The 19,176-nt window shown below is 44.2% G+C and overlaps 1 protein-coding gene across 1 annotated transcript in view; it reads left to right on the top strand.

Annotated features, from left to right (window-relative positions):
* LOC126455783 (angiopoietin-related protein 6-like) overlaps window positions 1-19,176 on the top strand; it is a 1,041,335-nt gene that overhangs the window by 983,188 nt on the left and 38,971 nt on the right. The window contains exon 13 of the mRNA XM_050091581.1: window positions 17,634-17,825. Coding sequence (XP_049947538.1) covers window positions 17,634-17,825 — 192 coding nt within the window. The remainder of the gene's footprint in view (window positions 1-17,633; window positions 17,826-19,176) is intronic.

Genomic DNA, 19,176 nt, shown 5'->3' with positions numbered 1-19,176 from the left:
GTGGAAAGACCGTCATGTGTGGCGTAGGACGCAGCTGCGGTTCATTCCTGGTGCTAAACAGGCAAGTTTCGTCACCCCTAGCGACTCTCTACGACTGGACACTACTACCAGTAACGTCCGGTCTTGCGGTATTTTTGTACTATACAGTTGTCTGTTGACGATAGTTTTGATGACCCACGACATATTAATAAAGATAAGAAATCCCCTGAATGAGTCTATGATCGTTATGAATTTTTACGAACAATTTCATTAGATCGCTTTATGCACTTTCATTTATTACAACATTTTTCCAACTGTCATCATCAGATCGAAACTTAAAATGTCCAGTGTCAGTTCCAATAAACTGCATGCCTCGCTTACGCCTAAGTTTTATTGGCCATCATAAGTTTTGATATGGTGATGACATGAAATTTAAAATTTTCCCAGCGAACTAAGTATTCAAAAAGATTTCGGGCTTGCAGCCGGTTGTCGTTAGCTTCCATCCACGATATTTGATGGCAACATTTCCTTCAAAATTGCAAGAATCCTCCACGGTTTCGAAGTGAAAGAAATTTTCCGTCCACCATAGAAGATTTCCGACCTGCTGGGATCACTGAAAGACGATCTGGTTTTGTGGATGACGGGAATTTATAAAATACCTTGTCAGTGTTGCATGTCATATACAGGACAAACATTGCGAACAATAGAAGAACGTTGCACTGAATATCAACGCTGTACTCACCTTTTGAAACCTAACAAGTCTGCAATTGCTGAGCATTGCATTTCCACTGGACACTCAATGGAGTATGACAAGACAACAATTTTGGCCACAGCAACATCCTTTTGGGACCCTGTCATAAAAGAGTCAGTGGAAATTCGCATGACAGACAATATTATCAACCGTGACAATCGCTACCAGCTAGGTAATGCGTGGAACCCCGTCATCTCTACCAGACGAAGACGTCAGAGTACTCCGATGGCCGCGGCAATTGACAACGCCGAAGACAGCTGAGTTCTGCAGTTCCACCAGCGAGGGCGCTGCTGGCGGTGTGGTTCGTCTGTCCATATGATTTTGACGCATGCGCGGAATACTCGCTGCAAGACTTCGATGGCTCACCTGAGGATGGCTGGCAGTTGTCCAGTCGAAATATCGAGGATGGAAGCTAACGACGACCGGCTGCAAACCCGAAATCTTTTTGAATGAATGGTGATGACAGTTAGCAAAACGTAATAAATGAATACAGCTAAAGTTATCTAATAGCATTATTGGTAAAAAGAAAGGTAACACAAAGATGTCATCAGTCCAAAAGTTGGTTTGAAGACCACTGAGCTATACTAGACATGATCCCATTATATACGGGTCGAACGAAAGATTTCCGTTTGGGGCTTTGCAGTAACGTATATGCACCGTAACGTGACTGTGATGCGGGTATATAAGCACCGGCATATAGGCAACGGAATAGTCCAGCATCCATGTCCTTCCGACATGCGTTCGGTAAATGCGGAAACTTTAACTATGGCGACGTCTGTCAATTTATTGTTTATTTTTGTCAGGGTTTTATATTTCGTTTTTGTATCTTGGTTGTATGTGTGTGTTTTTTTATTCCTTATTTTATGATGTTAGCGATGTTAACTTTGAGTTCATTTTGGTTTTTCGTTCATAACTTGGCCATGTTTATAGATAGTTTTTTACAATTGTTCTTAAGTCCTTTTTTAATAGTAGATTTTCCTCATCTTTTGTAAAGGGCACATTTATAAATTTTCAATGCTTGGGTAGAACTTGAATGGTGATGTTAGATTTTGTGTAGGATTTAGTGATTGGTGTTGTGCAAATTTTAGGTTATTAATTTTCTTACTGTGCAATCTTTGTATCTGTGTGCTAACGTGAGAAACATAGTTACCTATAAAATTAAATATAACGTCAACTGTTAGAGGCGTAACACTGTTGTTCATATGCAGATGCGCCAGATATACTTCTTAGTTCAAATCTTCTTCTTGTCGTAGTTTAACCTTGATGTCTTGTTGCAGCTGAAATCGTGATCCACATTCTTGTACTTGTTTTCCTTAGCTAGATTTTGTTGATACCTTAATATTTAATTTTATTGAAAACTATGTCTCTCATATTAGCTGACAGATGCAAGAATTGCATAATAAGAAAACCAATAACCTAAAATTTGCACAGCATCAGTCACTACAACCCACACAAGTATTTACATCGCCATTCCAGTGGTATCAGCGCATTAAAAATCGTACAAATATATCTTATACAAAAGATGAAGAAAACCTATTAAACAAAGAACTTACGTACCATCTTACCCCCGAAAATACACAAGTCGATGAAACATCTCACTGCCACACATAGACATGCAAAATTATGAACTTAACAACAAAATAAACTCACAGTTAATATCGCCAACGCCATAGAACAAGAAATAAAAAAAGACACACACATACGACCAACATTAAAAAAATGGTACATAAAACTTTCACAAAAATAAACAAAAAACTAATAGACAACAACTCCAAAGCAGTAAAATCGATAAGGGCAAGAGTAAAATTATGGCAACGTTATTATCAAATGCGTCCAAACAGAACCAACGTGGTTACATTCTAGTCTCGGCTGCCGGACGATAAAGTACCGGCAGATGTCCACCGGAGAATGAAGAATGAGTATGAGGAGCTTGTCTGTCGAAAACCACAATTGTGGAATGGTGTACCAAGTCCCGTGCTGACCTGGATTCGACAAAAGGCACAACACGTTCCTTGAGCGCATTGTTGCAAACGACTAAAGCTGCAGCGAGAGATTCGAGTACTCACCCTATAGTCCTCATCTCTTCCTACGCGATTATTACGCCTTCGTTCCCTCAGAAAAGGCCTTGAAGGGTCGTCGATACCTGTGGGACGAGGACGTACAGTAGGCAGTTACGGACTTCTTTAAGCAGCAGTACATGGTACTTTACCAAACAGGTATCTTCAACCTAGTGCGTCGGCAAAATGATTGCTCAGTGCTCACGGCGAATTTGCCCGATTGGCTTACAAATTCTGGACTGCACGACCTTCGAACGTAAACTTTCTGATCGTTGCCATTGCCCTTCTCCGACCACTGAAGTGACTCACCCAGCCAGAGGTAGAGGAGCCTCCAGTTCAACGTGGGTTCTGAACCACTGTGCAACTCTGATTTTTCATGTAACAAAACTTCGCGAGAGGGAAAAGAAGAAAAAAAGTGACGCATAAAAATCAGAAGACTGACTGGGTATCGAACCCAAGATCTTTGTATATTTTTTTTAATTCTTAAAATTAAACCACATGCTTAAAACGGAAAAAAGAAGCCCCTTCTTCAGATTTATGATATCACAGGCCAACAATGGAAAAACTTTTTTGCTGAAAATACCTTATTCTTATGTTTCTAGCGTGGGAAATCCAAATACGATACTTAAAAAACTGTATCACCCACCATTTCTTCACGTTTTACTGTTAAATATACTAAATTAAGCGATATTTAAAGAATGTAACAGCTTTTATATAGTTAAAATAAATTAAAGAGGAGGTGTAATGAATTTAGATAACGTTGGTAGCACTGCTGAAAAACATTTGCTGGCAAAAAAGGTCTATTCTGATTTTGTGTTAACAGATGGTGTTTTGTTTACTGTCAACCTAACATCACTTTCCCGTTTCCTGTACATGAGTGGGGTACAATGTCTAATCGTAGTTATAAAAACTGTGCTGACAGTTTTTGTTATATTTGTGGTGAATCTGTGATTAAAAAACACCAAAGACACGTTACAGACTTTGTGAAGGTTTATCTATCAAACTTTGGATCTAAACTTTGTGATCAAGATAAATGACCTTAAATGAGAAAGAAGCATGGGTATCGTTCAAGCAAGTCGTTAAAAAGTTCTTAGGGCATGAAAAAGACCCAGGGTATGTTTATATTATAGCTACAATGTTAAAGAAGTTTAAAATTTTAGGATGTTTAATGAGCCTGAAAGTTCACTTTTTGGACAGTCGCCTTGATTACTTCCCGGACAATATGGGAGATGTTAGTGAGAAGCAAGGAGAGCGTTTTCACCAGGACATTAAAGTGATGGAAAAACCCTACCAAGGCAGTTGGAACATCAACATGGTGGGGGACTACTGTTGGTCACTTCACCGAGTAGTTCAGCAAGCGAGTCATCGTAGGAAAAGTTACACAAGAAGCTTTAAAGAAAAAAGAGAAAGAAAATACAAACCAATTCCAGCCGACAAGTGAAACCTCTATTAACACATATCATTGTTTTAAGTAGCTTACTGTAAATACAAACCATGCTTATGTTGTAACAAAGCGTTTCATTAATTTCCCCGTTTACCGTATAGCATAGGATTTTTATACTTTATAATAAAAAGCATATTGCTCGAAAACTATGGGTGATACAAAAAACTAAGGCTAGATTTGGATTCAGCTCATAAAAATCTATAAAGATCAGCTATCAACGTAAAAAAAGTTTTTCAAACAAAATTTTTCGTTGGCGTTCGTATTCTTTCTGGTCCAGTGAAGACAATAAACACTCAAAGAACTGATTTCGTCGTCAGTACAAACCAACAATGGGGATCAAACACTTTTGAAACTGCAGTATCTTTGTCCCATGATGCAGTGTTGCTCTTGCAGATAATACTGAACGCCCACTGTGTCCGAAGTGCCTGTGGTTATCGAGGAGTGAATGAAATGAGCCACATACCATGTATGCGACCGATGTTTGGTTCCTGGGTACATGTACGAGTCCAGTTGGACCATGAAAATTCAAGTTTGTGGTGGTAAGGTTGGTTCTGGTAATTAAAGCTACTTTCTCCATCGTCCACGACCAAATTGCATTTTGGTCACAACAAATGAATCTGTGTGTGAGGGTATCCTGTAACTGACGGTTTCAGCAGAGAAAATCTTCTATTTTTTATGAACATTCCGCGAAGCCCTACTCCAGTTTGTCGAAGAGAAACTCCTGTAAGGTGAGTCTTTCGATGAGTCCTGAAATGTTCGTTGTTGTAAAAAGGTGTGGAACGGTGGATGGTTCCTCCCCCATGTAACTTGCCATAAAAAAAATACGAATGCACATAACGCGGCGGGGGTTCTGTTTCAAGCATGAATACTGCCAGAAATATGATTTTAGTTACAGAATTTCTGTTAGCTGATAAGAAACTGAGAATGGTAGTGGCGTAAAAAATGTTGAAAAGAGTTATGCAAATCTAAATCTGCTTCAGAAATGGGTGCGGCTATCGTTACAAAACGAAACTTGAAGATCTTAGGCACTCAGATTGCCCAAGCAACGACTGACAAAATTTATGTCGCTGTGTTAGCCAGAATGATCCCCCTCCGTAGCTGACTCGTCATCATAGGTACTGCATGTGGAGGACGTGGTTTCGATTCCCGTTTCTGCCAAGGATTTCTCTTTGGTAGATGCACTGGTATGGGGTGCACCCAGCCTCGTAATACCAATTGAGGAGCTCCTTGAATGAGACGTACTGACCCTACGATCTGGGAAGTCTGCAAAACGGCCGAGAGAGCTCATCCTCCTAACGACGCAGGACAGAGGATGACACGGAGGCCGGTAGGCATTTCTAGGGCTTTCGGGGCCTGGAGAGGAGATCGTTATATTAACCAAGATGGGGTAAACCGATCTGACGCAGTGGGGCTTGAATAGAGCATAGATGTTAATGAAATGAGTCATTTGCAATCTGTCGAATGTCGTAGTCTGTGATCTCGTACAGACGTCAAAAAAAAAAAAAACCACACATTTTGTTCATCCCGTTTTTGTACAACATATCCTTAGTGTCGACACTGAAATGAGCCGTTAGCAATCTATCACACTGCCAAAGTCGGTGTTCTCGTAAGGTAACCGAAAACACAGTGTGACGTTTGGGAGCCAACGCGATTGCGATTGGTGCATAGCTTTTTCACCGCCCACCCGTAGCAGGGCAAATTTTTACCTATTGAGGATGTCGCCTCTACCTTTATCATATGCCGGTGTGAGTGTTCGCGTGTTTAGCTGAGCTTGTCTCCCAAGCAGCGGCCCCGGGTTCGATTCCCGGGCGGGTCGGAGACTTTATCCACTCGGGGACTGGCTGTTGTGCTCCCCTCAGCATCATGCGTGAGACAAATATCTGCCTCGCCAGCAAGGATGATGTTCATGTCATCTGCAAGTGTCTGCACTCCACATTTATGTCTGCGTAATGTGAAGCACAGAGTTGACACAGAACTGGTTCAACGGTTGGCGCATATAGCGCCTCAAATTGTGGCCATTCCTGTATCAGACCTCGATGAAAGGTGTCGAGAGATATGTGGGACTGGTTGACCCTAATTCTGGTTTTGTTGTGCAAGATGCGTCCCATTACAGCCTGCAAGAAATTGGGCTCGAAGCCGTAAACCGTAGGCATTGTCTTGGGTAGGAACACTCGATGTGATCATAAGCATTTTTAAAATTCTAAAAATGCGAAGCACTTGATACTATTTATGAGAGGACACAGACAATCATCGTCTCCAAACTGTTCCTCACCTCATTTAGCGTTTTCTTAAGACTAATAAGAGGACCACTACCTAACCAAAAACACCCCCGTATCGTACCATCACCACCTTCGTACTTCACTGGTGGCATTACATTATGCTAGGTAACGTTCTCTAGGCATCGTCAAAATACAAACAAATCCTTCCAGCGGATTTCCATATGGTATAGCGTGATCTGTCTCTCCAAATCACACGTTTCCAGTCGTCTGTTGGCCTATGGCTTCCCATTTTACACCACCTCAAACGTCGTGTAGCACTGACTACAGTATGGAGACCAGAAATCTACTCTGTAGGAATCAGCATGGGTTTCGAAAAAGACGATCGTGTGAAACCCAGCACGCGCTATTCGTCCACGAGACTCAGAGGGCCATAGACACGGGTTCCCAGGTAGATGGCGTGTTTCTTGACTTCCGTAAGGTGTTCGATACAGTTCCCCACAGTCGTTTAATGATCAAAGTAAGAGCATATGGACTGTCAGACCAATTGTGTGATTGGATTGAAGATTTCCTAGATAACAGAACGCAGCATGTCCTTCTCAATGTTCCGAAGTAAGAGTGATTTCAGGTGTGCCGCAGGGGGGTGTCGTAGGACCGTTGCTATTCACAATATATATAAATGACCTTGTGGATAGCATCGGAAGTTCTCTGAGGCTTTTTGTGGATGATGCTGTAGTATATCGAGAGGTTGTAACTATGGAAAACTGTACTGAAATGTAGGAGGATCTGCAACGAATTGACGCATGCTGCAGGGGATGGCAACTGAATCTCAATGTAGACAAGTGTAATGTGCTGTGAATACATAGAAAGAAAGAAAGATACTTTATCATTCAGCTACAATATAGCAGGTCAGCAACTGGAAGCAGTTAATTCCATAAATTATCTGGGATTAGGCACTGGGAGTGGTTTAAAATGGAATGACCAAATGAAATTAGTCGTCGATAAAGCAGGTGCCAGACTGAGATTCATTGGACGAATCCTAAGGAAATGCAGTCCGAAAACCAAGGAAGTAGGTTACATTGCACTTGTTCGCCCACTGCTTGAATACTACTCACCGGTGTGGGATCTGTACCAGATAGGGTAGATAGAAGAGATAGAGAAGATCCAATGGAGAGCAGCGCGCTTCGTTACAGGATAATTTAGTAATCGCGAAAGCGTTACGGAGATGATAGATAAACTCCAGTGGAAGACTCTGCAAGAGAGACGCTCAGTAGCTCGGTACGGGCTTTTGGTGAAGTTTCCAGAACATACCTTCGCCGAGGAGTCAAGCATTATATTGCTCCCTCCTGCGTATGTCTCGCGAAGAGACCATGAGGATAAAATCAGAGAGATTGGAGCCCACACAGAGGCATACCGACGATCTTTCTTTCCGCGAGCAATACGAGACTGGAAGAGAAGGGAGAACCGATAGAGGCACCCAGGGTACCCTCCGCCACACACCGTCAGGTGGCTTGCAGAGTATGAATGTAGATGTAGATGTGTGCCTTATGAGGAGAAACTCGACCATTGTACTGCTTTTCTTTTTTTTTTTTTTTTTTTTTTTTTTTTTTTTTTTTTTTTTTTTTTTTTTTTTTTTACTGCCTACGAAAAGGTGGAAGGAGTATATAGAGGGTCTATACAAGGGCGATGTACTTGAGGACAATACTATGGAAATGCAAGAGGATGTAGATGAATATGAAATGGGAGATACGATACTGCGTGAAGAGTTTGACAGAGCACTGAAAGACCTGAGTCGAAACAAGGCCCCGGGAGTAGACGACATTCCATTAGAACTACTGACGGCCTTGGAAGAGCCAGTCCTGACAAAACTCTACCATCTGGTGAGCAAGAAGTATGAGACAGGCGAAATACCCTCAGACTTCAAGAAGAATATAATAATTCCAATCCCAAAGAAAGCAGGTGTTGACAGATTTGAAAATTACCGAACTATCAGTTTAATAAGTCACGGCTGCAAAATACTAACGCGAATTCTTTACAGACGAATGGAAAAACTGGTAGAATCCGACCTCGGAGAAGATCAGTTCGGATTCCGTAGAAATATTGGAATCTACGACTTATCTTAGAAGAAAGATTAAGGAAAGGCAAACCTATATTTCTAGCATTTGTAGACTTAGAGAAAGCTTTTGACAATGTTGACTGGAATACTCTCTTTCAAATTCTAAAGGTGGTAGGGGTAAAATACAGGGAGCGAAAGGCTATTTACAATTTGTACAGAAACCAGATGTCAGTTATAAGAGTCGAGGGGCACGAAAGGGAAGCAGTGGTTGGGAAGGGAGTGAGACAGGGTTGTAGCCTGTCCCCGATGTTATTCAATCTGTCTATTGAGCAAGCAGTAAAGGAAAGAAAAATTCGGAGTAGGTATTAAAATCCATGGAGAAAAAATAAAAACTTTGAGGTTCGCCGATGACATTGTAATTCTGTCAGAGACAGCAAAGGACTTGGAAGAGCAGTTGAACGGAATGGACAGTGTCTTGAAAGGAGTATATAAGACGAACATCAACAGAAGCAATACGAGGATAATCGAATGTAGTGTAATTAACTCGGGTCGTGCTGAGGGAATTAGATTAGGAAATGTGACACTTTAAGTAGTAAAGGAGTTTTTCTATTTGGGGAGCAAAATAACCGATGATGGTCGAAGTAGAGAGGATATAAAATGTAGACTGGCAATGGCAAGGAAAGCGTTTCTGAAGAAGAGAAATTTGTTCACATCGAGTATACATTTAAGTGTCAGGAAGTCATTTGTGAAAGTATTTGTATGGAGTGTAGCCTTGTATGGAAGTGAAACATGGATGATAAATAGTTTGGACAAAAAGAGAATAGAAGCTTTCGAAATGTGGTGGTACAGAAGAATGCTGAAGATTAGATGGGTAGATCACATAACCAATGAGGAGGTATTGAATAGGACTGGGGAGAAGAGGAGTTTGTGGCACAACTTGACAAGAAGAAGGAACCAGTTGGTAGTACATGTTCTGAGGCATCAAGGGATCAGAAATTTAGCATTTGAGGGCAGCGTGGATGGTAAAAATCGTAGAGGGAGACCAAGAGATGAATACACTAAGTACACTCCTGGAAATTGAAATAAGAACACCGTGAATTCATTGTCCCAGGAAGGGGAAACTTTATTGACACATTCCTGGGGTCAGATACATCACATGATCACACTGACAGAACCACAGGCACATAGACACAGGCAACAGAGCATGCACAATGTCGGCACTAGTACACTGTATATCCACCTTTCGCAGCAATGCAGGCTGCTATTCTCCCATGGAGACGATCGTAGAGATGCTGGATGTAGTCCTGTGGAACGGCTTGCCATGCCATTTCCACCTGGCGCCTCAGTTGGACCAGCGTTCGTGCTGGACGTGCAGACCGCGTGAGACGACGCTTCATCCAGTCCCAAACATGCTCAATGGGGGACAGATACGGAGATCTTGCTGGCCAGGGTAGTTGACTTACACCTTCTAGAGCACGTTGGGTGGCACGGGATACATGCGGACGTGCATTGTCCTGTTGGAACAGCAAGTTCCCTTGCCGGTCTAGGAATGGTAGAACGATGGGTTCGATGACGGTTTGGATGTACCGTGCACTATTCAGTGTCCCCTCGACGATCACCAGTGGTGTACGGCCAGTGTAGGAGATCGCTCCCCACACCATGATGCCGGGTGTTGGCCCTGTGTGCCTAGATCGTATGCAGTCCTGATTGTGGCGCTCACCTGCACGGCGCCAAACACTCATACGACCATCATTGGCACCAAGGCAGAAGCGACTCTCATCGCTGAAGACGACACGTCTCCATTCGTCCCTCCATTCACGCCTGTCGCGACACCACTGGAGGCGGGCTGCACGATGTTGGGGCGTGAGCGGAAGACGGCCTAACGGTGTGCGGGACCGTAGCCCAGCTTCATGGAGACGGTTGCGAATGGTACTCGCCGATACCCCAGGAGCAACAGTGTCCCTAATTTGCTGGGAAGTGGCGGTGCGGTCCCCTACGGCACTGCGTAGGATCCTACGGTCGTGGCGTGCATCCGTGCGTCGCTGCGGTCCGGTCCCAGGTCGACGGGTACGTGCACCTTCCGCCGACCACTGGCGACAACATCGATGTACTGTGGAGACCTCACGCCCCACGTGTTGAGCAATTCGGCGGTACGTCCACCCGGCCTCCCGCATGCCCACTATAGGCCCTCGCTCAAAGTCCGTCAACTGCACATACGGTTCACGTCCACGCTGTCGCGGCATGCTACCAGTGTTAAAGACTGCGATGGAGCTCCGTATGCCACGGCAAACTGGCTGACACTGACGGCGGCGGTGCACAAATGCTGCGCAGCTAGCGCCATTCGACGGCCAACACCGCGGTTCCTGGTGTGTCCGCTGTGCCGTGCGTGTGATCATTGCTTGTACAGCCCTCTCGCAGTGTCCGGAGCAAGTATGGTGGGTCTGACACACCGGTGTCAATGTGTTCTTTTTCCCATTTCCAGGAGTGTAGATTCAGGAGGATGTAGGTTGCAGTAGGTACTCGAAAATGAAGAAGCTTGCACAGGATAGAGTAGCATGGTGAGCTGCATCAAAGCAGTCTCAGGACTGAAGACAACAGCAACTGAGAAAGTCTGAGCAGAGGACACAATTAAAAAGTCTGTGTCGCCGTAAGTACTCCGTGGCCTGATACAGGGCGAAGAGTTCGGCTCTAAATACTGGGCAGTGTGCCGGAAGTCGATATCGAAGGACGTGGGCGCCAATGACGGAGGCACACCCGACGCCACGGGAAGTCCGAGAGCCATCAGTGTACACAAAAATTCTATCGCGAAGTTCCATGCGAAGGTCGTGATTAAAACTGTGTGCCCGACCGAGTCTCGAACTCGTGACCTTTACCTTTCGCGGGCAAGTACTCTACCGACTGAGCTACCCAAGCATTACTCCCGACCCATCCTCACAGCTTCAATTTCTACCAGTACCTCGTCTTCTACCTTCCAAACTTCATAAGCTCTTTGCGAGGTCGAGTCTAGGTCTTGCACTTAGTTTTAATCTGCCAGGAAGTTTCATAGCAAACAGCTTGTTACTGTAACCTCATGGACCACCGTTTTGAGATAAAACTAGGCTGTCTTTCGGTTACAGGATATTAGTTCTACAAGAGTTCTATTGCTCTTTATGAATTCTCCATAATTCTTCATTACTAAATATCATTCTAAACCTAAACAACATCTACAGATTAATAACGCCGCGACGCTAAATATTTTACCTGCAGCAAAAATGAAATAAACCTTGTCATATGTCCCAATCAGCATGATCTTCACAGACTTTTATTCCCTATACTGCATTCAAATCTTCAGATTGGTGGCATACAATTAATCGAGTCTCTCTCTTATCTTAACGAAGCACTTTCTTGTTGAAAGAAGCTTAAAATTTCGGATGGTGTGCATTCAACCCACAGTAAGAAAACCTAATTTCAAATACATTTTTCTGCATATTTTGTTCACAGGCCGATAAAATGGTTAAATTTCTCTCTCTCTCTCTCTCTTCCTCCCTTCCCCTCTCTCCTCAGAATTACAGAATTGTCACACACGCACACACACACACACACACACACACACACACACACACACACACACACACACACACAATCTGATATAAGCCCTGTGTTCCTGTCAGAAGTTTTCGATATATTTGCACACAATTATTTTCACGATTTTTCATGTACATGCTTTCCTTTCCAAAATTGAACACTTCTTTATTTTTTTGGACCCTCGTGGTAATAATCTTTGTGGAATTGTTTCAAATGATTATAGTAATTAGACTTTCCTCTATCTATTTCATACAACAGCCCACACGAGCTAACTACATCTCACAATTCAGTCCTCCGCTCTTCCAAAAACTGCGACACATCGGGTCTCCCTTTTGTCACATACAGGTTAGGTAGCAAAAATACTAATTTCCCACTTACAAATGTAATGATATTCTGAGACAAAGCAAGAAGAAATCACATATCTGTATAAACTTCAACTTACTTGCTTCTTTGTACTACACCTGAAGTGTATTAGAACACACAGGATCTTCATGTACATGATCAATCTGAATTTCACACGTAAGTGCTTCGCAGTGGTTTCATAGAACCACTTTCAGAATATTCTCCACCGTTACACTCTCAAATAACAGCAGGAAAAATGAACTCACAACTTTATCCGTGCGAACTCAGCTTTTACTTATTATGTTATGTCATTTCTCCCCATACAGGTGGGAGTCAAGTAAATATTTTCGCCTTTGGAGAAGAAATTTGGTGACTGAAATTTCGTTAATGACCTAGCCGCAGCGAAAAACGCCTCTAATGATTGTCACCCCAAATCGTGCATCACATGCGTGACACTCTCTGCATAACTGGCGCTAACAGAACGTGCTTCCCCTATTTGAACTTTTCGGATGTCCTCTGCCAATATTATCTGCAGAGGATTCTAACAGGACTCTAGAGGAGCAGTAATACTCCACAAGAGAACGGACAAGTTAGTGTAAGCCGTCTCTTTAGTAGATTTGTTGCTTTTTCTGTGTGTTGTGCCAATAAAATGAAGTCTTTGGTTCGCTTTCGCCACAACATTTCCTTTGTGAAGGTTCCATCATGAGTTATTCATAATTGTAATCCCTAGGTATTTAGCTCAATCGACAACCTTTAAATTAATGTGATTTGTCATGTAAACGAAATTTGTCGTGTTCTTTTTAGTGCTGATGTGAAGAACTTTCACACTTTTTATTGTTTAGAGTCAACTGCCACTTTTCGCACCATACACACATTTTATCTAGCTCCTCATGTTACATCCTAAATAGTTTGTGCACGGTCTGGTCACATTAACGTGACCACTGTCTGTGTTATATGTCAACGTGCAGCAACCTCTCACAGACAGCAGGTAACAGCACTAAGAATCGTGGGTACATTAATCATGTTGCAGTGTTTGGGGGGGGGGGGGGGGAGGGGGGGAGTGGGGAGGGACAAATCGAAAATACTGCAGTCGTTGTAATGCGGAAATGGAGTCATTTAACCTGGCGTCCGAAAGGGCATGAGTGTTGGTTTTCGGGGCAAGGGTTGAAGCATAAGAGATGCGACAATAAAGTAACGTGACGGATGTCAAAAAAAATGTTGCTTACCATTTTAGTCAAGTTTAGTGTTGTCTCCTTGAAATTAGTTCCCTTCTGATTGCACACACTTTTTCCAGCGTTTCTCCCATTGATGATAACATTTCTGGAACTCATCTTCTGTAATATCCTCCAAGACTTTCGTCACAGCTTTTTGGACATCTTGTGTCGTTTGAAAATGGTGCCCTTCACCGCCGTTTTGACTCTTCGAAATAGAAAGAAGTCGCACGGAGCGATATCTGGTGAATAAGGTGGCTGTGGTAGTATTGAAATTTGTTTTGAGGTTAAGAATTGCTGCACTGACAGAGCAGTATGGGATGGCGCATTATCGTGATGCAGAATCTAATTATCAGCAATGTTGGCACGGACACGAAGAACTCTTTTACGAAGTCTTTCTAACAGTTCTTTGTAGTAATATTGGTTAAATGTTTTTTTCCAGGAGGCACCCACTCTTTATGAACAATTCCCTTGGAATCAAAGAAGCACACAAACATGCATTTCGCTTTTGACATGTGAGCTTTTTTTGGTCTGGGTGATCCCATTGAGCACCATTGCGAACTTCGGCGTTTTGTCTCTGGATCGTACTGGAAAAACCAACTCTCATCACCAGTGATAACACGGCTCAACAATTCTGGATTGGTTTCCGTTTGCTCTAACAGATCGGCTGCCACATTTTTCCGTGTTTCTCGCTGTTGTGGTATGAGATTTATGGGGACTATTTTTGCACAAATCTTTGTCATACCAAGATCTTCAGTTTATTATTAGTCGAACGGTTTCTCGATTGAAGTTCAGTTCTTCAGCAATTAGTTTCAGGGACGATCTTTGATCAGATTGTACGAATTCACGCACCCTGGTCAAGTTGACATCCAGCCGTGAGGTTCATGGTCGTCCACTGCAGTCTTCATTTTCAACATTCGTTCTGCCTTCACTAAACATTTTATACCTACGAAAAACTTGAGCACTTGACATAACCTTCTCCCCAAAAGCCGTCTGAAGCTTACCGTAAGTTGTCATCGCGTTTTCACCCAATTTAACGCAAAAAGAAATGGCATACCGTTGCGCAATATTATGTGGTTCCACTTCCGTGACGAGAGACAAAAACACGTGTTAACTTATTACAGCACAACTCACGACTGAGCAGTTGCATCAATGTGCCGCTTGGGCTAGAAGCAGCTTTTAGACCAAGTTCAAAGGTATTATGTCTACGCAAGTCTGCTGGGTTGACATATCCTGCAAAGAAAATCAGTCTCATTGTTTTATTGCCGCACGTCGTAGATTAGAAACAGCAGAGGGCTTATAACGTCTGGTTGGGGAACACCAGATATCATCCATTCGATGACCTTCTGTCTATTATTGCGAACGGTGTGATACGAAGTCACGATCCAGTCGTATGACTCCATGGGCATGCAAATTGATCAGAAGTCACTTATATGGAATAGTGTCAAAAGCCTTCTCGCAACCCAAAGATGTAAACTAAACTTTAGATCTCCTTTCAATAGCACTCATTAGCTCGTGTGAATAAAAAGCCACTTGTTTCAAACGGTTCAAATGGCTCTGAGCACTATAGGGCTTAATATCTGAGGTCATCAGTCCCCTAGAACTAAGAACTACTTAAACCGAACTAACCTAAGGACATCATACACATCCATGCCCGAGGCAGGATTCGAAGCTGAGACCGAAGCGGTCGCGCGGTTCCAGACTGAAGCTCCTAGAACCGCTCGGCCACAGGGACCGGCCCACTTGTTTCAGAAAAATGATATTTGCGAAATTCGTGCTATGTGACAATAAACTGTAACTGTTTCGTTCGCGGTATTTCATAATGTTCAAACACAGTATATGTTCTAAGATGTTACTGCAAATTAATATGAGTTATGTGTCTACTTCCTTTCTTTTGTTTTGGTGTGACTCGGACAACTTTCCCGTCCTTAGGTGCGGATCTACCGTTGAGCGAGCAGTTGTAGAAAATTGCTAAAAACGGAGCTAGTAAATCAGCATACTCCGAAAGCAACCAAACTGGTATGAATTCTAGAAGATAAGACGCCTTTATGAAGTGAGCTAAGCTGCTTTGGTGTAGTAAGGATATCTACATCTAAGTCACTCATGTTGGCAGCTTCTGTGGTTCGAATTTTAGAGTATTAACTCCATCTATAGTGGTGCCAATGTCCATTCACTGTCTTACATCACATTACTTGCTCATCCATTTCTTCGTCGTCTCCTGTGTTAGCACCATAGATAACGGGCTGTAGAGCACTAGTCAGAACTCCAATTTATTCGCCATGTAACCAGATCTGGTGACTGCCTCTCTACACAGAACTCTGAAATTTCGCTGAGAAGGTTTGTGCTGTTTTAATTCAGGTGGTTCCAAAACTACCCCATGGAACAGGTGTGCCTCTCCCCACCCCTCAATACATTGGCAGATACACCGTATTGCTCGTGTTCTGCATTTGCGAGAGCTGTTCGACCACCCCTGCTCATGGTTGTTAGGCCAGGGAGTGCGATTGCGTATTTTATGACCTCGCTCCAAGACTGTCCACATGTCAACCGTTTGACCAGCCATGTCCACTGGTTCACATGTTGGCCAGCTGCTCATGTCACAAACACGAGCTGTAACAGTCTAGGTTACTTGGTGGTCACATGTACCTTCTCGGAGGAGTCGATATATAGGGTGAAACATGTGTAAGTGCAGATAGGTTTACGCTGACTGAGAATAGTGTGCTGAACAACTTTACATCAGTATTACGTCATTTGCAGACTAATAATTATTGCTATTAGGAGTTGTATGTTTTTAGGTTGGTTAGTACCTCCTAGTACAAGTGGCACGAGCAAGTCGTAAATGCTAATTTTCCCCTGGCAGGTGGTTGGGTGTTTAAGCGTGTAGGCGTGGATGCAAAATCGTTAGCCTATACTGACAGGTGTAGACCACTTAGCGGTGCAGTTATGACCATGCAGGAAATATCGGGTAGTAAATTGAGTGACATGTTTGTGGGAAGACTGTTCGACACAGAGAAAAACAACTAACACACTGATGTGTGTACTTGTTAAGATACCATGCATAAAAACATCCACACTTACACCCGTTGCACCCTGAGTACTATAGAGTCACTACATGGCTAGACATCTGTGACATAGTATCACTATGATTGTGTGTGTGTACGTGTATTAGCTGCAGGTGTACAGGTGTGCCTGTCGGCAGGGTGGCAGCTGAGAGCCAGTGGTACCAGCTGTCTGTGACAGGGTACTGCGGCAACGCCTTGTGTGTGTGTGTGTGTGTGTGTGTGTGTGTGTGTATTAGCTGCAGGTGTACAGATGTGCCTGTCGGCAGGGTGGCAGCTGAGAGCCAGTGGTACCAGCTGTCTGTGACGGGGTACTGCGGCAACGCCTTGTGTGTGTGTGTGTGTGTGTGTGTATACGTGTATTAGCTGCAGGTGTACAGGTGTGCCTGTCGGCAGGGCGGCAGCTAAGAGCCAGTGGTACCAGCTGCCTGTGACGGGGTACTGCGGCAACGCCTTGTGTGTGTGTGTGTGTGTGTGTGTGTGTGTGTGTGTGTGTGTGTGTGGTGTATTAGCTGCAGGTGTACAGGTGTGCCTGTCGGCAGGGTGGTGGCTGAGAGCCAGTGGTACCAGCTGTCTGTGACGGGGTACTGCGGCAACGCCTTGTGTGTGTGTGTGTGTGTGTGTGTGTGTGTGTGTGTGTATTAGCTGCAGGTGTACAGGTGTGCCTGTCGGCAGGGTGGCAGCTGAGAGCCAGTGGTACCAGCTGTCTGTGACGGGGTACTGCGGCAACGCCTTGTGTGTGTGTGTGTGTGTGTGTGTGTGTGTGTGTGTGTGTATTAGCTGCAGGTGTACAGGTGTGCCTGTCGGCAGGGTGGCAGCTGAGAGCCAGTGGTACCAGCTGTCTGTGACGGGGTACTGCGGCAACTCCTTGTGTGTGTGTGTGTGTGTGTGTGTGTGTGTGTGTGTGTGTGTGTGTGTGTGTATTAGCTGCAGGTGTACAGGTGTGCCTGTCGGCAGGGTGGCGGCTGAGAGCCAGTGGTACCGGCTGTCGGTGACGGGGTACCGCGGCAACGCCTCGGACTCGTTCTCCGCGCACAACGGCGTCTACTTCAGCACCGTGGACAACAAGCAGGACCAGGCGCCAGAGTGCTGCCCCTGCGCCCGCTCCTACGGCGGCGGCTGGTGGTTCTACAGGTACTGTTGCTCCAGGTACTACCTACACACTTTGTTCATTGCCAGCTGCGTTGCGCCTCACGGCTGCCGCAACACGGCGGCTAGATTTCATCTGTCATTTCTGTTTGTGCTTGGGCCGCAGGACGACAGTCAGATGGGTGCCTCTTCAACTTTCATGACACTGAGACAGAACATCAGCTTGTCTCCTTGGCGTGCCAACAGTACGCTGACTTCAACAATCCCTAGAGCGCGATACGTGCGTGACCGGTTTGAGGGGTGTTCACTCGGCTGTGGTGCGCTAGGAGGAGGGCGAATAAGCTTCACACAGCTGGGTAGAAGTTGACGAAGATGGCCAATACTAGCTTGGGTAATGACACTGCTATCTGGTCAGGGCTCACTCGGTCGTGCAAACTAAACGCTTCAGTTACTTTTGAGAACGTCGTCGTCCAACAGCTCAAGTACCGGTGTAGTAATGATGGTAAATGCAACTAAATTTAAAATCAATACAACGAAGACAGTTAATTTTATCATTCACTGTAGACTAACACACAGTGTACGACGATGGTTCGATAAATTTAGCTAAAAAAGCAAGAAAAATGTTTGTTTCGTAAACAACTCAACTTGCTTCTCGACACAGGCTCCTTTGAGGCACACACACCTGGTCCCTTGGTCCAGCGGTCCTCCTCCTTTTTCGTCCAATCGGAAAAGTAGCTTCAATCAAACTCTGCAAAATACTCGTTGACTGCAAGTATCACTTCCTCATTTGATGAAAAATTCTTCCCAGCAACGAAAGCTTCAAGTTGGGGAACAGTAAGAAGTCACTTGGGCCTAAGTCTGGTGGACAGGGTGGGTGAGGAACCGTTTCAAATCCCAATTCATGCATTTCCGCCATTGTTATCGCTGATGTGTGGGGTGGTCCATTACCTTAGTGAAAGATCACATCTATGCATGCCAACCTTCGTCTTTTTTCAGCCATTGTGTTCACAGCCACTTCGACCCTGGTGTGTAATGATGGATCCCAGTTTCAAGGGCAATCACAAATCAGCGCAAAAAGTCAGCTTGCGACTAAACATCGCCAGGCATTGACATATTGTGCCAGATGCGCTTTTGGTAGACTATGAGCAATCGTGGCACTCATCTCACACACGTCTTCTTCATAACTACTTATTCCAGCAATACTTATGCACTCGCTCAATTGAAATGCCTACAGTCTCAGCAATCTGACGAATTTTTATTCGGTGGCCTTGCATTATCGCCCGAGTTCCCGGGTTCGATTCCCGGCGGGGTCAGGGATTTTCTCTGCCTCGTGATGGATCGGTGTTGTGTGATGTCCTTAGGTTAGTTAGGTTTAAGTAGTTCTAAGTTCTAGGGGACTGATGACCTGAGA

Source organism: Schistocerca serialis, chromosome 1 (genome assembly GCF_023864345.2).
Source record: "Schistocerca serialis cubense isolate TAMUIC-IGC-003099 chromosome 1, iqSchSeri2.2, whole genome shotgun sequence".
NCBI classification, from domain to species: domain Eukaryota; kingdom Metazoa; phylum Arthropoda; class Insecta; order Orthoptera; family Acrididae; genus Schistocerca; species Schistocerca serialis.
Note: the sequence above shows the minus strand (reverse complement) of the source record. Positions and strands in the feature narration are given on the sequence as shown.